Source organism: Aquarana catesbeiana, linkage group LG01, assembly GCF_042186555.1.
Source record: "Aquarana catesbeiana isolate 2022-GZ linkage group LG01, ASM4218655v1, whole genome shotgun sequence".
Lineage (NCBI taxonomy): Eukaryota > Metazoa > Chordata > Amphibia > Anura > Ranidae > Aquarana > Aquarana catesbeiana.
This window is the reverse complement of record NC_133324.1, coordinates 910,470,840-910,490,299: the sequence shown is the minus strand read 5'-3', so window position 1 is coordinate 910,490,299 and position 19,460 is coordinate 910,470,840. Positions and strand designations below refer to the sequence as shown.

Genomic DNA, 19,460 nt, shown 5'->3' with positions numbered 1-19,460 from the left:
CCATGTCCACCAAATACAATGGATACTTCAACAGACTTTACAAGCAAAAGAGACCAAAATAAGATTTATAAAATTATTTACCTACCTAACATCACAATATAAGGATTAGACAAAAGGGTGAAGGTATACTTTATTGACTACCCTTTGTGGAAACAGTCATTTTCTTATGCTGTTGTCTTCTGCAATGGCTATCAGTTCCTTACAAACTAGCCAGAGCAAAAGCCTGGTTTATTAAAATGGCCAAACCCATGTTTCTTAAAGGCCTTGGCCTTCAGAACAACACCCTGTAAAATTACTGTGAAACAAGTAGCATTTTCATAACCTTCATAACAGTTTTCTTCGTATACTTCATACAAGCCTTGGTTTTCGATCTACAACATGGGTTTCAGTCAAATTACATAGTATAGCCTGATGCCTGCAGGAAAATAAGCTCTTTATTTTATAGGTCATAGTTGTTCTCATACTCTATTAAAATAGTAATGTGAAAGCTAAAAAAGGAAACTATTTAAAAGGAATGTGTGCCATTGAGATGTCCTTTGCAAGAAAAAAAGCCCAGGCGGTTTAATCCCAAGAAGCCTATAGAATCCACTGAACTTTATTAATTGACTGTGCAAAAGTCAATGGTGCCCAAATTGATGTAGCCAGCTATAAATCAGCTTTCACTGGTCTGACTATACTAATAGGCTTATTTAATGAGGCAACGGGAGAAACATTGATGTCCAAAGCATACTAATCAATCAGACTGTTTGCGGAGATCAAAACCAGATCCAGTTTTTTACGTTTTGGATTGGGAAGGGAAATTGGCAAACTTGGCTGGTTTTTATTGTAGTCTGCGCTCCTATTAGGTGGCAGGCAAGTGACTGTTGTGAATGATAAAGTGAATGATGGAGACACATACATTTTTGTTTTTCAATTTCCTTTAGATTTACCCTCAACTATGTAGTGCAAAAGCCTGCCTAATAGCATACAATTTGAAAGTGTTTAGGTTTGAGAAGGGCAACAAAGCTAATAAAGGGTCTGGAGGATATTAGTTATGAGGAAAGGTTGCGAGCACTGAACTTATTCTCTCTGAAGAAGAGACGCTTGAGAGGGGATATGATTTCAATTTACAAATACCGTACTGGTGACCCCACAATAGGGATAAAACTTTTTCATGGAAGGGAGTTTAACAAGACACGAGGCCACTCATTAAAATTAGAAGAAAAGAAGTTTAACCTTAAACTACGTAGAGGGTTCTTTACTGTAAGAGCGGCAAGGATGTGGAATTCCCTTCCACAGGCGGTGGTCTCAGCGGGGGGCATCGATAGTTTCAAGACACTAGCCTATACAATCTACTTCACAAAATATTGTGCATTATAGGAAATATTTCTTGGCACAAAACGTTCAGCTAGCTATAACTTCCCTGGTATAGTAACAGTCCTAACTTTTCTAAATGCAAGTAATACATTTTACGACAACTGTAGATGCAAAAACATAGCCGTGCCAGTACTTGCACTGCTTAATACTGAAAATAAACAAACCAAGCTTAGTATGGGAATGAAATGCCACATTTAGCTCTGTTATAAAAAAAAGCACTTGTCACTTAGGGCAGTTGTGCAAAAAACTCTAGTTCTCAATGTCCTCTGATAACACACAGATTTCGGTTGTCTTCCAAGACTCATAGGTAACACAGTTAGAAGGGTTTATTGAACAAGGTTGTTTGTGCTTTCATTCAATAAAAAAAAAAAAAGTGTCTCAAAGCATTAACCAATTAAAACCCACCTTGTACTTGTCTGATTGGTTAACCAAAGTCAATTTTGATTGATACCCAATGATTATAAAACTTAGTGCCTTGCCCCCTTCTACTGCCTGTTTTTGTATTGCTCTCTAACCTTAGCCACATTCATAGTTGGATCCTACCAAGGTTTCATCAGATCTTGTATTTTCTCCCCAACTGGCCACAGTGTTAATGGATTTAAGACGAAAAATGGATTAAGAATGTTGAATTATTCCACTATAGTAGGACTGACAAAAAAATTCCATCAGAAATAAAAAAAAAAAAAAAAAGGATCGACTACAAAAAAAGTATTGTTAGGTACACCACACATATTAAAACTCTGCTGCAAACGATCAGTACTTATCCAAATGGACTTGATGGGCTTTTTTTTCCAGTCTTAAAATAAATCAAAAGTGGTTGGACAGCACTTTTATCCTTCTTAAACTTAATTAAATTCCAAACGTTTAGTCCAGACTGACTGAGGTGCAAACACCATAAAAAGCCTGTGTGGATGGGCTTTTGTTTACATCAAATAGGTCAATGGAAATGATCACCTGTTTGAAGCAAGTCAAATACAGGTCAGAAGGGTGTCAAATGCAGGTCATATGCACCAGTCAATGGATTCTGAAGGATCTCAAAAGAGTCTAAAACTGATGACATTGACACAAGCTTAAATCCCATTGACCAAACCCCTAACAGTGACCAGAGTTAAACAATAAAAAAAAAAAAGGCTAGTGGTAGACTGGGTACTCAACTCATCTAAGGGGGCATTTACTAAAACTGGTGCACATAGAATGTGGTGCATCTGTGCATAGTAACCAATCAGCTTCTAGGTGTTATTGTTACAAAGACCTGATCCATGTGTTAATGACCTCACTAACTTCTGACTGCCTTTTCAGGAACAATTATTGTACCCAACAGTTTTATTAAGCCTGCTGTTTAAAATGTGCATGCAATAATCCTTCCCATGTAAGAGTATACTGCACAATTGTAATACTTCACAAGTCAAACATCACCCAACAGGAACTGAACACTGGTAAAAAAAAAATGACATCGCAAAACATCTTTTGCCAAACTCAAAATTCTGTACTAGTCTAATGACCAATGAAGGTTCACTGAGGACGTATAAGGACAAACGTCAATATAAACATGACCTATTTTTTGGATGGAGAGACCCTTTAAACCACAGTATGCTCAATGTTAAAAATCTAGTGAAATTCTAAATTTTCTTTAAAAATATGTTAAGTGCCCACTTAGAGAATTTAGCAAATTTAAAAAAAACAACAAAAAAACCCCCAAAGTCTGTAGACAGAGAGGAGATTTTTTAGTACTCTTAAACCGTATATAAATTAGAATTTTCTGCACTAGAACTGCGGAGATTTGTGGGTTGAACTTCCCAGAATCCTACTACTACTGCTCTTATAATTAGCTGGCTCTCAAACCAAACTATACAAATATCCTAAGATTACATGCAAGCTGTTGTAGAAGGTATGGCATCCCCAGCACATCATAAATACGAATGTGTGAGCTAAATGTCCTTGGAGACCAGGATCTTCAGGAAGGGTTACTTCAAGCAAAAAAAAGATACTTGGATAGAATGTTGGAAGGATGCAGGGGATGCAATATTTCATACAACTAAGGGATTAAGTATGCATGCTTATGCAGAACGTTCTTAAGCAACTGTCTGCATCATCTATAGCCAGCAATCTACAAGATGTCCCATCCAACTGGTCTATCATTTCTCTCTACAACACTCAGACAGCACTAGTGTCTTTCATATCTATATGTACTGTATGTCAATCCATCACCTCTTTGAATGGAAATAATTCCCAGTACAAACATTATTGTAAACATTTCTCTCTGCCCTTCCTTGTCTTCATCTACATTGCATTTGAAAGCATGAACAATGCAACAGACAATACCCTCCCCAACTCAATGGGTTGTGATTGGCCATTTTGTGAGGATGGGGGATGTCACAAAAATGATTTTGGAATTTTTTGACCATTTCTACAGTTGGTAGGCAACTACAAGATTACTATAGACAGAACAGATAGAGATATGCTTTATGAAAGAAGAGAGATAAAAAAAAAATAGAAGCTAGTTACATTCTCATCCCCGGAAATAAATTCATAAATACAAAAACCTGTAACTCTGACTGATGTGGGGCACCCACAGACCTACCGCTGAACCTGGGAGTCCCATCATGCAGCAGCAACCAATGGCAGGCTTTCGCAGACATGCTGAGACTTGCAGTACCGTTCAGCTGAGGACCTAGAGGTTGCCACACTCACGTCTTTAAACTATTAAGTGCTCTGTGTTAGTTTTATTTAGTTGTTTTTTTTTTTTTGTCATGATAAGCTATAAAAATGGAATTGGTTGTGCTACAATGGAGCTCAACCTAACAATGGGAACCGTAAAGTCACCATGACTAAAACCTTTAGATTTTTACCAAATCTCTATTTGTAAATATAATCAGCTTCACGTAAATGTGTCTTCGTGCTTATCGTGTGAATGTTTCAAGTAACTCATTTCTATGTAAAGATATATGAATGTACATAGGTGAAGTCACATTTTCTCATTACATATGCTGTACACGCTGGGCTTCCTTAGTAGCACGGCACAGTCTTTGTGCTATGGAAAGATTTCAATTGTACAATAAAACAATATACTCTCTGGGTGACTTCTGGCGTATCTGATTTTAAAGTGCACCTGTACCCAGACTATAGGCATTAAAAGAATTAATATATTCTTAACAAGCAGTAAAGCAGCTTTAAAAACAAGCCCTAACCTATTTAATTGTTTGTACTGTGAAGTTATTCATTGTCAAAGACCAATAAAGGAGGTTTTAGCTGGTCTCTAAAGCTTAGAACAGCCTTTCTAAACCTTTTTACAACCAGAGGAACCTCTAAAATAATTTTCAGGCCATGGGGAACTCTTATTAAAACCAATTTATCAGGGGTCAATGAGAAAAATGCCTCTTACATTGGTGGTAGTGGGTGGAATGCCTACCTTACACTGGTGGTCAGTAGGAAGAACGTTCCCCTTATATTGGTGGTCAGTAGGAAGATAGCCCCCCCTTACATTAGTGGTCAGTGGCAAGAATGCCTACCCTACATTTAAAGAATGCCTACCTTACATTGGTGGTCAGTGGTAACAAAGCATACATTACACTGATGCATATTGGGTAGAATGTCTACCTTACATTGATGGTCAGTGGCAAGAAAGCCTATCTTACATTGATGGCGATTGGGAAAAATGCCTAGCTTACATTGGAGGTCATTAGGAAGAATGCCTACCTTACATTGGAGGTCAGTGGCAGGAAAGCCTATCTTACATTGATGGTGATTGAGAAGAATGCCTACCTTACATATGATTGTCAGTGGCAAGAAAGCCTACCCTAAATTGGCAGTCATTAGGAAGAATGCCTACCTTAAATTGGCAGTCATTGGGAAGAATGCCACCTTACACTGGTGGCCAGTGGTAAGAAAGCCTACCTTACCTTCATGGTCATTGGGAAGAATGCCTACCTTAAATTGGCGGTCATTGGGAAGAATGCCTACCTTACACTAGTGGCCAGTGGTAAGAAAGCCTACCTTACCTTCATGGTCATTGGGAAGAATGCCTACCTTACGTTGGTGGTCAGTGGTAAGAAAGCATCCCTTACATTGATGGTCAGTTGCAAGAAAGCCTACCTTACATTGATGGTCAGTGGCAAGAAAGCTAACCTTACATTACATTGGTGGTCAGTGGCAAGAAAGCCTACCCTACATTGGTGGACATTGGGAAGAACGCCAACCTTACAGACAGCCTAAAAGATAATTGGGCAATGCTTTGTTTTGCCAAGTAACGTTGGCCCTGGAACTATGAAGGCAGCTTTAAATGGAAAGGCAATCAGCCACAGCTCAAGGAACCTGAGGGCACCTTCTGTGTGTTTACATTAGAAGGCTGACAGCCTGCCATAAAAAGTAAAAGGGAAAAGAAGCACTCAGTGCCTGAGGTTGAGGTGAATGAGGACAGGTTTTAAAGTGTTTCTACTGCTTTTTCAGAATATGTTATTACTTAAATATGCATTGTCTAGGCACAGGTTCACCCTAAAGCAAGAATTCAGCAGTGATGCTAACTGCTTTGTCTTTTATGCATATGTATCTATATAAACATGGACTCATGGCACAGCATGTGACTAAAATCCAAAAAAGTCATATAAAATATTACTTTCAGGTAAACTTTACATCTATGGCTCAACATGAATACCTGCTGAAAATATAAGGTAATTTCCCTTTCAATTGGGTTCTACGTTCAGCTACAGACGTATGCTGTGCTCTCCGCAAGATCATTCCTGACATACAGATGCAAGAGGTCAGGAAAAGCTTGGTAAGCCAGTTATTGGCACAGCTAACCAGGCTTTGGAGAAAGTCGGAAACCGGGGGTGAAGAGGCCTCAACCACAAAGGAGAAAACAGGATTTGTTTTCAGAGGCAACCTATTTTGAAGGAATAAACAGAAAGCAGCAGATAGGTAGACCAAATGTGGAATTCTTGCCTAACCATAACTATTTTAATATAGGTCTCCTCCTCTCCTGCGACCTATCCTATGTAAAAAAAGATTCGAATACTTACCTTTTTTCAGCCTGCTGAGGTCCAGTCACATGATCCCACAGCTCCAGCTCCCTTGTGTCAGGGGCCGGCCAGCTGCAGGGGAGAGGAAGGAGGGGCAGGGCCATGGGAGCCCTGGAGTGAAGTCACCGCTCCTGGAATTCTCTGCCATGGTTGAGCACTCAGGGGAGCTGACCCAGGAAAGCCGAAACTGCGGGATTACGTGAACAGACTGGAAAAAAAAAAAAAAGTCTACAGAACTTTTTTTTTTTTTTTTTTTTTTACAAAGGGTAGGCAGGGTAGGTCTTTTTTCAGCCCACTTCGGTCCAGTCATGTGATCCCGCAGCTCCGGCTCCCCTGTGTCAGTGAGCAGCCAGCTGTAGAGCAGAGGAAGGAGGGCAGTGCTATGGGAGCCTATGAGTGAAGTCGCCGCTCCTGGAATTCCCTGCCATAGTTGAGCACTCAGGGGAGCTGGAGCTGACCCAGGAAAGCCGGAGGTGCGGGATTACGTGACCGGACTATAAAAAAATACGTCTACAAATCTTTTTTTTTTTTTTTCAACAAAGGGTAGGCAGCATAGGTAGCAGGAGGGGGAGGGAACAGAAGACTAGGTATGATTAGGGAGGAACTCCAATTTTATCCACCGCAATCCAGAAAAATATAATGGTAAACTAACTGGCTTCTACTCAAATATGACCACTGCATGTTCATGCATGGGCGTGTGTGCCAAGGATATTGGTAAACTAATCTAGGACAGGGATTGATGTGAATGTTCTATATTCCCTGTAAAATATGGAGGGATAAGTCCTCTTACTAAAAATTAAAGTAGATGTAAACCCCAATTTAATGACACTTTGGGGGAGATTTACTAAAACGGGAGAGTGCAAAAATCTGGTGCAGTTCTGCAGAAAATCCAATCAGCTTCCAGGTTTTTACGGTTAAAGCTTAAAGTGTTTGTAAAGGCTCAAGGTTTTTACCTTCATGCTATGCATGAAGGTAAAAAAAACCTTGTGTGCAGCACCCACCCCTAATATTTACCTGAGACCCCTCTCGATCCAGCAATGTCCACGAGAGCCTTTTCCTCAGGGAACTTACACTCCTGATTGGCCATTGGCTCCCACTGCTGTCAATCACAGCCAGTGAGCCAATCAGGAGACGGAGGGGGCCGGACCGTAGCTCCGTGGGTGAATGGACACACAGAGCAGCGGCTCGGGTGCCCCATAGCAAGCTGCTTGCTGTGAGGGCTTGGGACCCAAAGAGGGGAGGATCTGGGCCACTATGTTCAAAACCACTGCAGAGAGCAGTAAATATAACATGTTTATTATTTTAATGAAAAAAAACAACTTTACAATCACTTTAACTGAAGAAGCTGAAGTTAAAAGCTGATTGGCTACCATGCACAGTTGCACCAGATCCTGAGTGCTCCAGTTTTAGTAAATCTTCCCTTATGTATGCATATGATAGACAAATGCCTGATAAAAATCACACATAAAATACTTGTTTTTACCCCCCCCCCCTTTTTTTTTTTTATCCTTTGCTGCATCTCAAGGGATACCGCCTCTTTGCAATCTTTTCATGCACTCTAATGATGGCTGCATGGTATTTCTCAGGGCGGGTTCCCCCGATGGTGACAGCTGTGTAGCACGTGTTTAAACAACCATGCAACAGCACAGTTGGGATTTAAAGAAAGAGCACCGCCACCCTATAGAATAAGGGCATCCATGCCAAGATTATAACAGGCATTATGATAAAAGCTGAAAATGTATATAATACTGAAAATTACTTTTGAAATGCCTTTAAGCTTATATGAGATTTAGTGGGTTTACATACACAATAATACAAAAAAAAATTATAATAATATAAAATAAAGTCAGGCCAACGTAGTCAAGTGTGGCTGCACTGATAATCACATACACGAAAAAGGCTAATCCGGTCTTCGTCCCTTATCTATAGATCTAAGAAATTTCTACTAATATAGAGAATGTGTCATTTGAAATAGCCTCTACCCTGCATACCAAAAAACCCAACTGGACATGGACCACTTTGATTGGTCCTGAGATGAACAGCAGAGATGACCAACTTAAAAAAAAAAAAAAAAAAAAAAAAATATATATATATATATATATATATATATATATATATATATATATATATATATATATATATATATATATATATATATATATATATATATATATATATATAACGCTGTTTCTGGTCACATGATTTGTCTGATTCCCAGGCACAGTTGCCCGGTAGGAGGTCCTGGTGGTCTGTCTTCCCCCATTTGAGGAGCTTGGTTATCCAGTTTTCCCATGACCTGATGCCCCCGGACAGCACATTCTAATCTCACACCTACAATCTGAGTGTTTTGAACAGTGCTAAGCCTTAGTGCAGAGTTCTCAAACAAACATCAGCTATTTACAATCAGAATGCAATGGATCGATGGTAAAAATACAAAACTTATCCCACAGAAAGTGGAAAGATGAGTCCCATTTTTGGCAACCCTCTCTCCCCTTTTATAAGTCTTAAATAAATACCGGAGAAAGCTAAAAGCTGAAACTCCTAAATCAGAGTCTTCCTTCTATTTCCTAAACCCGCACTGGCACAATGACACCTTGATCATGATTGGTTGGTAGTAGCAATTCTAATTTTTTTCTAGAACACTCATTAAAAATAAAAAATCTGCCAGACTTTACTATCTAAGTGACCTAGCTTGCGTCAATAAGGACAATACAACAGTTTAGATGAAGCAAACATGGCCAAGAATTCAATCATTGCACCCCCCCCCCCTTCCCCATAAAATTCCTTCCATGATCCTGAAAGTGCCAGGCAACCCCCAACATCATGGTGAAAGGATAGTGTCTCCTATAAAGCCTTTCCGTAGCCTGAACCTGTAACCATGAGACCGTGTGTGGGGTGAAAAGGCAGGCCGGGGAATGGCCGGATCTGCCATGTCAAGGGCACATCGTGTACAGCGCACAGAAATGGCTTCCTTTACAGCGTGTATGAGGGGAGAACTTGGCCCACAACACAGCCTCCTCTACTTGTACAGGCGTGGCGTATACATAAAGATGACAGCACTCCAGTTACAGTATTTGGCATGAGATGGAAAAAGCCATTGCCAGACAGACGTGTGCAGTTATGGTAACCACTTTGCATAGTGTGACGCCATTTTCTCTCCCAGGATCAGCTGGCTTCCATGCCTTCTTCTCCCTTTAGAACCGAATCAGCAATGCTTTTTCTTGCCCTGGCACAGTGAAGCTTCCAGTAAAGAGTTATTTATATATATATATATAAAAAAAAAAAAAAAAAAAAAAAAACGAAAAACATTGCAACAGTTTCAGTTAGGTATTGTAAAGTGCTTCGTCCAAGGCCAAACACTGCTGCCATCTTCCCTTGTTGCCTGTGTCTCTTCCGCCCAAGGCAGGCATCGAAAAGTGCTTTGGTTACTGTGGAGTCCACATATCCATGTCATGAGCGGCGCGCATCTCAGCCCGCTACCGGCGAGGATTCTGGGAGCATTCCCTAGAGGGCAGGATGGAGACATGAGATCTGTGGCTTCTGGTTTGGGTGACCCATAGGGTGTAGTATGTAAACTATACAATGTTTTCTGCACCAGGCAGAGGCCCTTGCGGAGGTCCATGCTCCTGGTTGCTGTGCAGTTGTGCCAACTGTAGGACGGGCATGTTGCAGAGGGGACAAACCTTTCGCACCTCCAGCCATTTAATGAGGCACCTAGAGGAAAAAAAAAAAAACAGATGCGTTATTAGCGCTCCAGTCTTGTCATTAATGCATTTTACAGTGGGTTTAAACTAGAGCTGCACGATTCTGGGAAAAATGAGAATCACGATTTTTTTGTTTAGAATAAAGATCACGATTCTCGCGGCGTAACATCATCTTTCACATTATACAAAAAAATTGGGCTAGCTTTACTGTTATTTTTTTTAAAAATTCATGTAAGTGTATTTTTTTCCAAAAAAATTGCATTTGAAAGACCGCTGCACAAATACCGTGTGACATAAAATATTGCAACAACCACCATTTTATTCTCTAGTGTCTCTGCTAAATATATATATATATATATATATATATATATATATAGATATAGAGAGAGAGAGAGAGAGAGAGAGAGAGAGAGAGAGAGAGAGAGAGAGATATACACACACACATACACGATATATATATATATATATAGATATATATATATATATATATATATATATATATATATATATATCTATATATCTATCTATATATATATAAATATATATATATATATATATATATATATATATATATAGATAGATAGATATATATATATAGATAGATATCTATAGATAGATAGATATCTATATCTATCTATCTATAGATAGATATATATATATCTATCTCTATAGATATATATCTATATATATAATGTTTGGGGGTTCTAAGTAATTTTCTAGCAAAAAATGCTGATTTTATCTTGAAACCAACAAGTGCCAGAAAAAGGTTTAGTCCTTAAGTGGTTAAACTTCTCTCATTTACAGACCATAGTTAATTCCTTTGATCTAAAGAACAAAACGTTACAATGTTTATAGTTAGCTCAGCAGCTGAGGAATGTTGTGAAACTTGGCAGACTGTCTGTTTTTTTTTTTTTTTTGACAGCTGTCGACTTGAGCAGAGAACTCTGCATAGAATCGGGAAAATGCTTTAAGATCACGAGGGGGGGGGAAGAATCGCGATCCCGATTCTTAACGATTAATCATGCAGCTCTAGTGTAAACCCTCACATACACCCAGTGAAGTGACTGGCCTCAGGTGATACACAGAGATGAAACAAATCCTCCTACATAAGTTGCTTGCACAGCTTTTGTAAATCCTTTTATAAGAATGATGCAGGCTAGTCGAATTTTCTTATTCAATACACCCTCATTATAATCCATTACTTCTTACTTACAGGACCACGCTGATTAGTTTCTTTGCAGAGCTGCACTAGATTTTGCACTCGGGTTTTAGTAAATCAACCCCATTGTGTTCAGTGGCACCAGTGCTGGGAAATGTTTGAATTGTGTTTGCCGTTAATTAGGGCAGAGAGGATTTATAGTGGTGCAGAGCTTCTTATGACCACAAGAGGGAGCTATCTGACCTCAATACACACCACTACAATTCTGCATTGGTCCTCCACCTGTGGGAATATAGTGCCTTGAAAAAGTATTCATACCCCTTGAAATTATCCATATTTTGTCATGTTACAACCAAAAACATAATTGTGAAGTGGAAGGAAAATGATAAATGGTTTTCAAAGTTTTTTTTACAAATAAATATGTGAAAAGTGTGGCGTGTCTTTGTATTCAGCCCCCTTTACTCTGATACCCCTAACTAAAATCTAGTGGAACCAATTGCCTTCAGAAGTCACCCAATTAGTAAAAAGAGTCCACCTGTGTGTAATTTAATCTCAGTATAAATACAGCCGTTTTGTGAAGCCCTCAGAGGTTTGTTAGAGAACCTTAGTAAACAAACAGCATCATGAAGGTCAAGGAACACACCAGACAGGTCAGGGATAAAGTTGTGGAGAAGTAAAGTGAGAGAGTTAGGTTATAAAAAAATATCCAGAGCTTTGAACATCTCACGGAGCACTGTTCAATTCTTAATCCGAAAATGGAAAGAGTATGGCACAACTGCAAACCTACCAAGACATGGCCGTCCACCTAAACTGACAGGCCAGGCAAGGAGAGCATTCATTAGAGAAGCAGCCAAGAGGCTCATGGTAACTCTGGAGGAGCTGCAGAGATCCACAGCTCAGGTGGGAGAAGGGAGAATCTGTCCACAGAACAACTATTAGACGTGCACTCCACAAATCTGGTCTGTATGGAAGAGTGGCAAGAAGAAAGTAATTGTTGAAAGAAAGCAATAAAAGTCCCATTTGCAGTTTACAAGAAGCCATGTGGGGGACACAGCAAACATGTGGAAGAAGGTGCTCTGATCAGATAAGACCAAAATTGAAATTTTTGGCCTCAAAGCACAACGCTATGTGTGGAAGAAAACTAACACTGCACATCACCCTGAACACACCATCCCCACTGTGAAACATGGTGGTGGTAGCATCATTTTGTGGGGATGCTTTTCTTCAGCAGGGTTAGGGAAACTGGTCAGAGTTGATGGGAAGATGGATGGAGCCAAATACAGGGCAATCTTAGAAGAAAACCTGTTAGAATCTGCAAAAGACTTGAGACTGGGGCGGAGGTTCACCTTCCAGCAGGAAAAGGACCCTAAACATACAGCCAGAGCTACAATGGAATGGTTTAGATCAAAGCATATTCATGTGTTAGAATGGTACAGTCAAAGTCCAGACATAAATCCAATTGAGAATCTGTGGCAAGACTTGAAAATTGCTGTTCACAGACGTTCTCCATCCAATCTGACAGAGCTTGAGCTATTTTGCAAAGAAGAATGGTCAAAAATTTCACTCTCTACATGTGCAAAGCTGGTAGAGACATCCCCAAAAAGACTTGCAGCTGTAATTGCAGTGAAAGGTGGTTCTACAAAGTTTTGACTCTGGGGGGCGCTATACAAATGTATGTCACACTTTTCACATATTTATTTGTAGAAAAAATTGAAAACCATTTATCATTTTCTCATAGTAGGTGAGGTTGAAAAAAGACACAAGTCCATCAAGTCCAACCTATGTGTGTGATTATGTGTCAGTATTACATTGTATATCCCTGTATGTTGTGGTCATTCAGGTGCTTATCTAATAGTTTCTTGAAGCTATCAATGCTCCCCGCTGAGACCACCGCCTGTGGAAGGGAATTCCACATCCTTGCCGCTCTTACAGTAAAGAACCCTCTACGTAGTTTAAGGTTAAACCTCTTTTCTTCTAATTGTAATGAGTGGCCACGTGTCTTATTAAACTCTCTTCTGCGAAAAAGTTTTATCCCTATTGTGGGGTCACCAGTACAGTATTTGTAAATTGAAATCATATCCCCTCTCAAGCGTCTCTTCTCCAGAGAGAATAAGTTCAGTGCTCGCAATCTTTCCTCATAACTAATATCCTCCAGACCCTTTATTAGCTTTGTTGCCCTTCTTTGTACTCGCTCCATTTCCAGTACATCCTTCCTTAGGACTGGTGCCCAGAACTGGACAGCATACTCCAGGTACGGCCGGACCAGAGTCTTGTAGAGCGGGAGAATTATCGTTTTATCTCTTCCTTCCACCTCACAATGATGTGCCACTTTGTGTTGGTCTTTTACATAAAATACTAATAAAATACATTTACGTTTTTGGTTGTAACATGAAAAAATGTGGAAAATTTCAAGGGGTGTGAATACTTTTTCAAGGCACTGTATGTAGGTCCCCCAGCTCAGATTAGTACACATTAGGGAACCATTTTGCTGTGCACAATGTAGGCAAAGAACAACTTATTTTCAAAGAAACTCGCTTTTTTAAATGTTACCGACTCAGATATATTTTAGTGTCTATGTAATGCAGTACCTTGAAAGTGAAGTACAATGTGGTTCTGTTGTCTCTGGTTCTGGTCTGCCTCCTCTCACACTTTACCAGCAACCTATACATTTTACCATCATTATTAGGTCTCTGTACTTCTCTATGCAATGCAGGCAAATGATGTCTGGTAGGAAGGGCCAAGAGGGTGCTATACATAACTTCCTGAAAACATCACCCCCTACCTCTGTACTTCTCTCAGCAGCCCTCAGCCCTGATGTCAGCAGTGGGCTAGATCTTCAGAGGAGTTATACAAATAGCAAAAATGCATTGATGGGTGGATGTCAGTCTGGAGGAATGGGCATTCCTAAGCAGGCAGTATTTCCATGCAGACCACCCATATATGATGGTGAGTCCTAGTAATTGAAAGAACTGAAATGCAAATGAATGAACGGAGAGGGCTGGGGAGGAAAGAAAGAACTGGATGATGCTGAACGTCCTGCAGCCAGGAATTGAGGTGGGTTCTATATGACTTAATACACGCTGTGAGAAGCTAACAGTGTGCAGTGAAATCAGAGTAAGGACATCGTAGTTCCCCTGCAGCACACAGGACCTATAAGTCTCTACAGGGGAACCAAATACCACGGGGGGAAAATGGACCAATCAGAACAAGCTGAGGATCGGGGTTATCTTTTTCCTAGTGAACGAACAATGCTTTTGGAAGCAGGCAAGCGGTACTTACTTTCTGTGAAAGGCGTGTTTGCAGGGACATATACCCAGCTCATCTTTGGCCTTAAATTCCTCCAGGCAAACCGCACAAATCTAAGACGAATGAAAAAAATACAATCCATAAGAGATGAATATAAAAAGGTCAATAGATCAATATAGGACAGTCGCTTTGTGAGTCACACAAATTATATTCAGATCTAAAAACTTAGATTTATATTTGGGGTTTTTTTAGATTTCAATTTTCAAGTAAGAAAAGATTAGAAGTGAACCCTTAGGCCCCTTTCACACTGGGGCGGGAGGTGCGTCGGTGGTAAAGCGCCCCTATTATTAGCGGCGCTTTACCGTTGTTTTAGCGGCGGCGGTTTTACCCCCTGCTAGCGGCCGAGAAAGGGTTAAAAACCACCGCAAAGCGTCTCTGCAGAGGCACTTTACCGGCGGTATAGCCACGCTGTCCCATTGATCTCAATGGGCAGGAGTGGTGAAGGAGCGGTGTATACACCGCTCCGAAGATGCTGCTAGCAGGACTTATTTTTACCATCCTGCTAGCGCACCGCTCCAGTGTGAGAGCCTTCGGGGCTTTCACACTGGAGACAAAGCAGCGGCTGTTTCGGGTCGGTTTGCAGGCGATATTTTTAGTGCAATAACGTCTGCAAACCGCCCCAGTGTGAAAGGGGTCTAAATTAGACCGGGATCGCCAAACTTTGTAGTACAAGAGTCACAATGTATACTTATAAAAATATTAACGGGCAGGTATCAGTTTTATAAATTAACAAATCAAATTTAAATTTAGTTTTTTGTAATCGGTATGCTATGATTTAGAAAACAAAAAAAAAACTTCAGTTAAGCAAAGCACATAAATTCCAAATAAACTTCCGCCGCTCAGAGTGACCCCTTACATCAAAGTCTACCTTTACATCAAGGTCCCTATCAAAGGCTCTGTACATATCAGGGTCTCTATCAAAGTCTGCTTACATCTGGGTCTCCATCAGAACCTTCCCTTACATCAGGGTCTCCATCAGAACCTCCGCTTACATCAGGTTCTCCATCGGAGCCTCCTCTTACATCAGGTTCTCCATCGGAGCCTCCTCTTACATGGGGGTCTCCATCAGAACCTCCGCTTACATCGGGGTCTCCATCAGAACCTCCGCTTACATCGGGGTCTCCATCAGAACCTCCGCTTACATCGGGGTCTCCATCAGAACCTCCGCTTACATCGGGGTCTCCATCAGAACCTCCGCTTACATCGAGGTCTCCATCAGAACCTCCGCTTACATCAGGGTCTCCATCAGAACCTCCGCTTACATCAGGGTCTCCATCAGAACCTCCGCTTACATCAGGGTCTCCATCAGAACCTTCGCTTACATCAGAGTCTCCATCAGAACCTCCGCTTACATCAGGGTCTCCATCAGAGCCTCCGCTTACATCAGGGCCTCCATCAGAGCCTCCGCTTACATCAGGGTCTCCATCAGAGCCTCCGCTTACATCAGGGTCTCCATCAAAGCCTCCGCTTACATCAGGGTCTCCATCAGAGCCTCCGCTTACATCAGGGTCTCCATCAGAACCTCCGCTTACATCAGGGTCTCCATCAGAACCTCCGCTTACATCAGGGTCTCCATCAGAACCTCCGCTTACATCAGGTTCTCCATCGGAGCCTCCTCTTACATCAGGGTCTCCATTAGAACCTCCGTTTACATCAGAGTCTCCATCAGAACCTCCGCTTACATCAGGGTCTCCATCAGAGCCTCCGCTTACATCAGGGCCTCCATCAGAGCCTTCGCTTACATCAGGGTCTCCATCAGAGCCTCCGCTTACATCAGGGTCTCCATCAAAGCCTCCGCTTACATCAGGGTCTCCATCAGAGCCTCCGCTTACATCAGGGTCTCCATCAAAGCCTCCGCTTACATCAGGGTCTCCATCAGAGCCTCCGCTTACATCAGGGTCTCCATCAGAACCTCCGCTTACATCAGGGTCTCCATCAGAACCTCCGCTTACATCAGGGTCTCCATCAGAACCTCCGCTTACATCAGGGTCTCCATCAGAACCTCCGCTTACATCAGGGTCTCCATCAGAACCTCCGCTTACATCAGGTTCTCCATCGGAGCCTCCTCTTACATCAGGGTCTCCATTAGAACCTCCGTTTACATCAGAGTCTCCATCAGAACCTCCGCTTACATCAGGGTCTCCATCAGAGCCTCCGCTTACATCAGGGCCTCCATCAGAGCCTTCGCTTACATCAGGGTCTCCATCAGAGCCTCCGCTTACATCAGGGTCTCCATCAAAGCCTCCGCTTACATCAGGGTCTCCATCAAAGCCTCCGCTTACATCAGGGTCTCCATCAGAACCTCCGCTTACATCAGGGTCTCCATCAGAACCTCCGCTTACATCAGGTTCTCCATCGGAGCCTCCTCTTACATCAGGGTCTCCATCAGAACCTCCACTTACATCAGGGTCCCAATCAGAGTCTCCCCTTACACCAGGGTCCCTGTCAGAACCTACATTTACATTAGGGTCCTCGGAGTAGGTGTTCCTAGCCAGGCTGATAATGCCCACATGTGATGCTGAGCCTCCATGATTAAAAGAACTGAAAGCCAATTATTGAAAAGGGGCAGGCCAGGGACAGTCTAGGGACAGTCCTCCAACCAAGAAATTAGGAGGGCTTTGACTTGCTGATGCTTCTAATGCACATTATGAGAAGCTCACAGTGTGCAGTGAAATCAGAGTAAGCAATTTTAGTACAGGAGAGGAGGCGGTACAACTGTGCAAGACTGGAGGCTGGAGTTCAGCTTTATTAAATGTTTAAGTTTTAGATAAAATTTATATAGCTGGAATAAAGTAATACTTAGATGTATTTTCTTGGATCTACGAGTGATTAGATCACCTAAAGCTGCCTATACACAAAGGAGGGCAGTTGGCCACGCAGATCGGGCTCCTTCCCATCAGAATGCATGTATTAATATGTGTAGCATTGACATGCATTGTGTCTTCGAAAGACTACGGTTGAAATGACCTGAATGGCAATCCACAGGTCAGTGCACACAGAATGTAGCATGCAGGACTTATTCCAGCGGGCAGCAATACAATGAACTGGTGGGAAAAGACTCTGCGAGGACAATGGACTTCCTGCTGTCCTGGCATTTCGCCTGCCCTTGAGAAAATCTATGACAAGGCATTGGTGGGAATGAGCCCTCATTGGTCATTGAGCCCCTATGTGGATCTGAATTATAACGGTTGAGGAAACACAATCCCAAATATGAGGACTGTACCAAAAGTAATGCAAAAGTATTTTTTATTAACCACTTCAGCTCCGGAAACCCCCTTCATGACCAGGCCATCTTTTGCGATACAGCACTGCGTTCTTTTAACTGACAATTGCTCGGTAATGCGACGCTGTACCCAAATAAAATTTTAAAAGCTTAAAAACTTTAAAAAAAAAAAATTTAAAAAATCTTTTTTTCCCCCCACAAATAGAGCTTTCTTTTGGTGGTATTTGATCACCTCTGCGGTTTTTATTTTTTGCGCTATAAATAAAAAAAGGAGGAAGGAAGGAAGGAGGAGGGAGGAAGGTGGAAGGAGGAGGGAGCAAGGTGGAAGGAGGAGGATGAAGGAGGAGGAGGACGAATGAGGATGAAGGAGGAGGAGGACAGAGGAAGGTGGAAGGAGGAGGAAGAGGAAGGAGGAGGAAGTTGGAAAGAGGAGGAAGTTGGAAAGAGGAGGAAGTTGGAAAGAGGAGGAAGTTGGAAAGAGGAGGAAGTTGGAAAGAGGAGGAAGTTGGAAAGAGGAGGAGGAGGAGGACGACGGAGGAAACAGGTGAAAGGATGAGGAGGAGGACGACGAAGGAGGGAGGAGGAGGAAGGTGGACGATGACGGAGGAAACAGGTGGAAGGATGAGGACGACGAAGGAGGAGGAGGTGGAGGAGGGGGGGGAGGAGGAGGAGGAGAGAGGCAGGAGGAGGAGGAGGGAGGAAGGGAGGAGGAGAAGGGGGAGGAGGAAGGAGGAAGGTGGAAGGAGGAAAGAGGAGCGAGGAGGAGGAAGGAGGAGGGAGGAGGAGGAAGAGGAGGTAGGAGTAAGGTGGAAGGAGGACGACGACGAAGGAGGAGGCAGAAGGTGGAGGAAGTGGTAGAAGGAAGAGGAGGGGGGAGGAGGAGGAGGAGGAGGGAGGAGGGAGGAGGAGGAGGAGGAGGAAAGGAGGAGGAGGAGGAGGAGGAGGAGGAGGAGGAGGAGGAGGAGGAAAGGAGGAGGAGGAAGGGAGGAGGAAGGGAGGAGGAAAGGAGTAGGAAGGAGGAGGAGGAGGACGACAGAGGAGGAGGTGGAAGGAGGAGGAAGGAGGAGGAAGGAAGATGCAAAGGAGAAGAAGAAAGCATAAGAAGAAGAGTTACTAGAGGAAGAATTACTATACCAACATGTAAAATTTGAACAACCCACAAAGTTATGCCCACTTTTGCACTAGTTTTGGAAGAGCCCTGGTATTTTATGCACTGCCCTCAGTCTGTACAAAAAGGACGAATGTGACACCATAAAAAAAAAAATCTGAATTATTATTAGCAATAACAACTTGGATTTGCAGAGTGTCCAGAGTGGGAAATATATTATAGAGGAATGAAAAAAAAACAGATCGACAAGAGATGGAAGAAGGGAACAAAAGTCACAATCCAGAAACAAAGGAGAACTCTCCTCACTAGATTGCCCGCTGGGAGGACATTGTATGTGCTGTGAAAGGCTCGGAGTCCCAAACAAAAACGATTGATGTACAAAGGCTCTCTGCCCGGTCAGGCACTTGTTCCTCACACTGTTGGACAGTTTCCTGCAAGCAATGGTTACAGTGCTGATCACAGGCCAGAAAACGAGGTATGTGCGCACTACCAGCCAAGATCTATTTTATCTATAAACAATCTACAAAGGGGCCGAGATGAATTAAATAAACCATTCGGCCGAAATGGATCAGAAGGCAAAAACCTTCTA

At 42.1% G+C, this 19,460-nt stretch overlaps 1 protein-coding gene across 4 annotated transcripts in view; it reads right to left on the bottom strand.

Moving 5' to 3' along the window:
* Positions 1–9,625: 9,625 nt before the first annotated feature.
* The window catches only part of LOC141120337 (RING finger protein 24), a 173,989-nt gene continuing 164,154 nt past the window's right edge, over positions 9,626–19,460 (bottom strand). For all 4 annotated transcript variants that reach the window (XM_073611007.1, XM_073611005.1, XM_073611006.1 and 1 more), the window contains exons 5-6: positions 14,514–14,593; positions 9,626–10,085 (exon numbers count right to left, since the gene is read on the bottom strand). In XM_073611007.1, the coding sequence (XP_073467108.1) occupies positions 9,947–10,085; positions 14,514–14,593 (219 nt within the window). In that variant the 3' untranslated portion in view covers positions 9,626–9,946. The remainder of the gene's footprint in view (positions 10,086–14,513; positions 14,594–19,460) is intronic.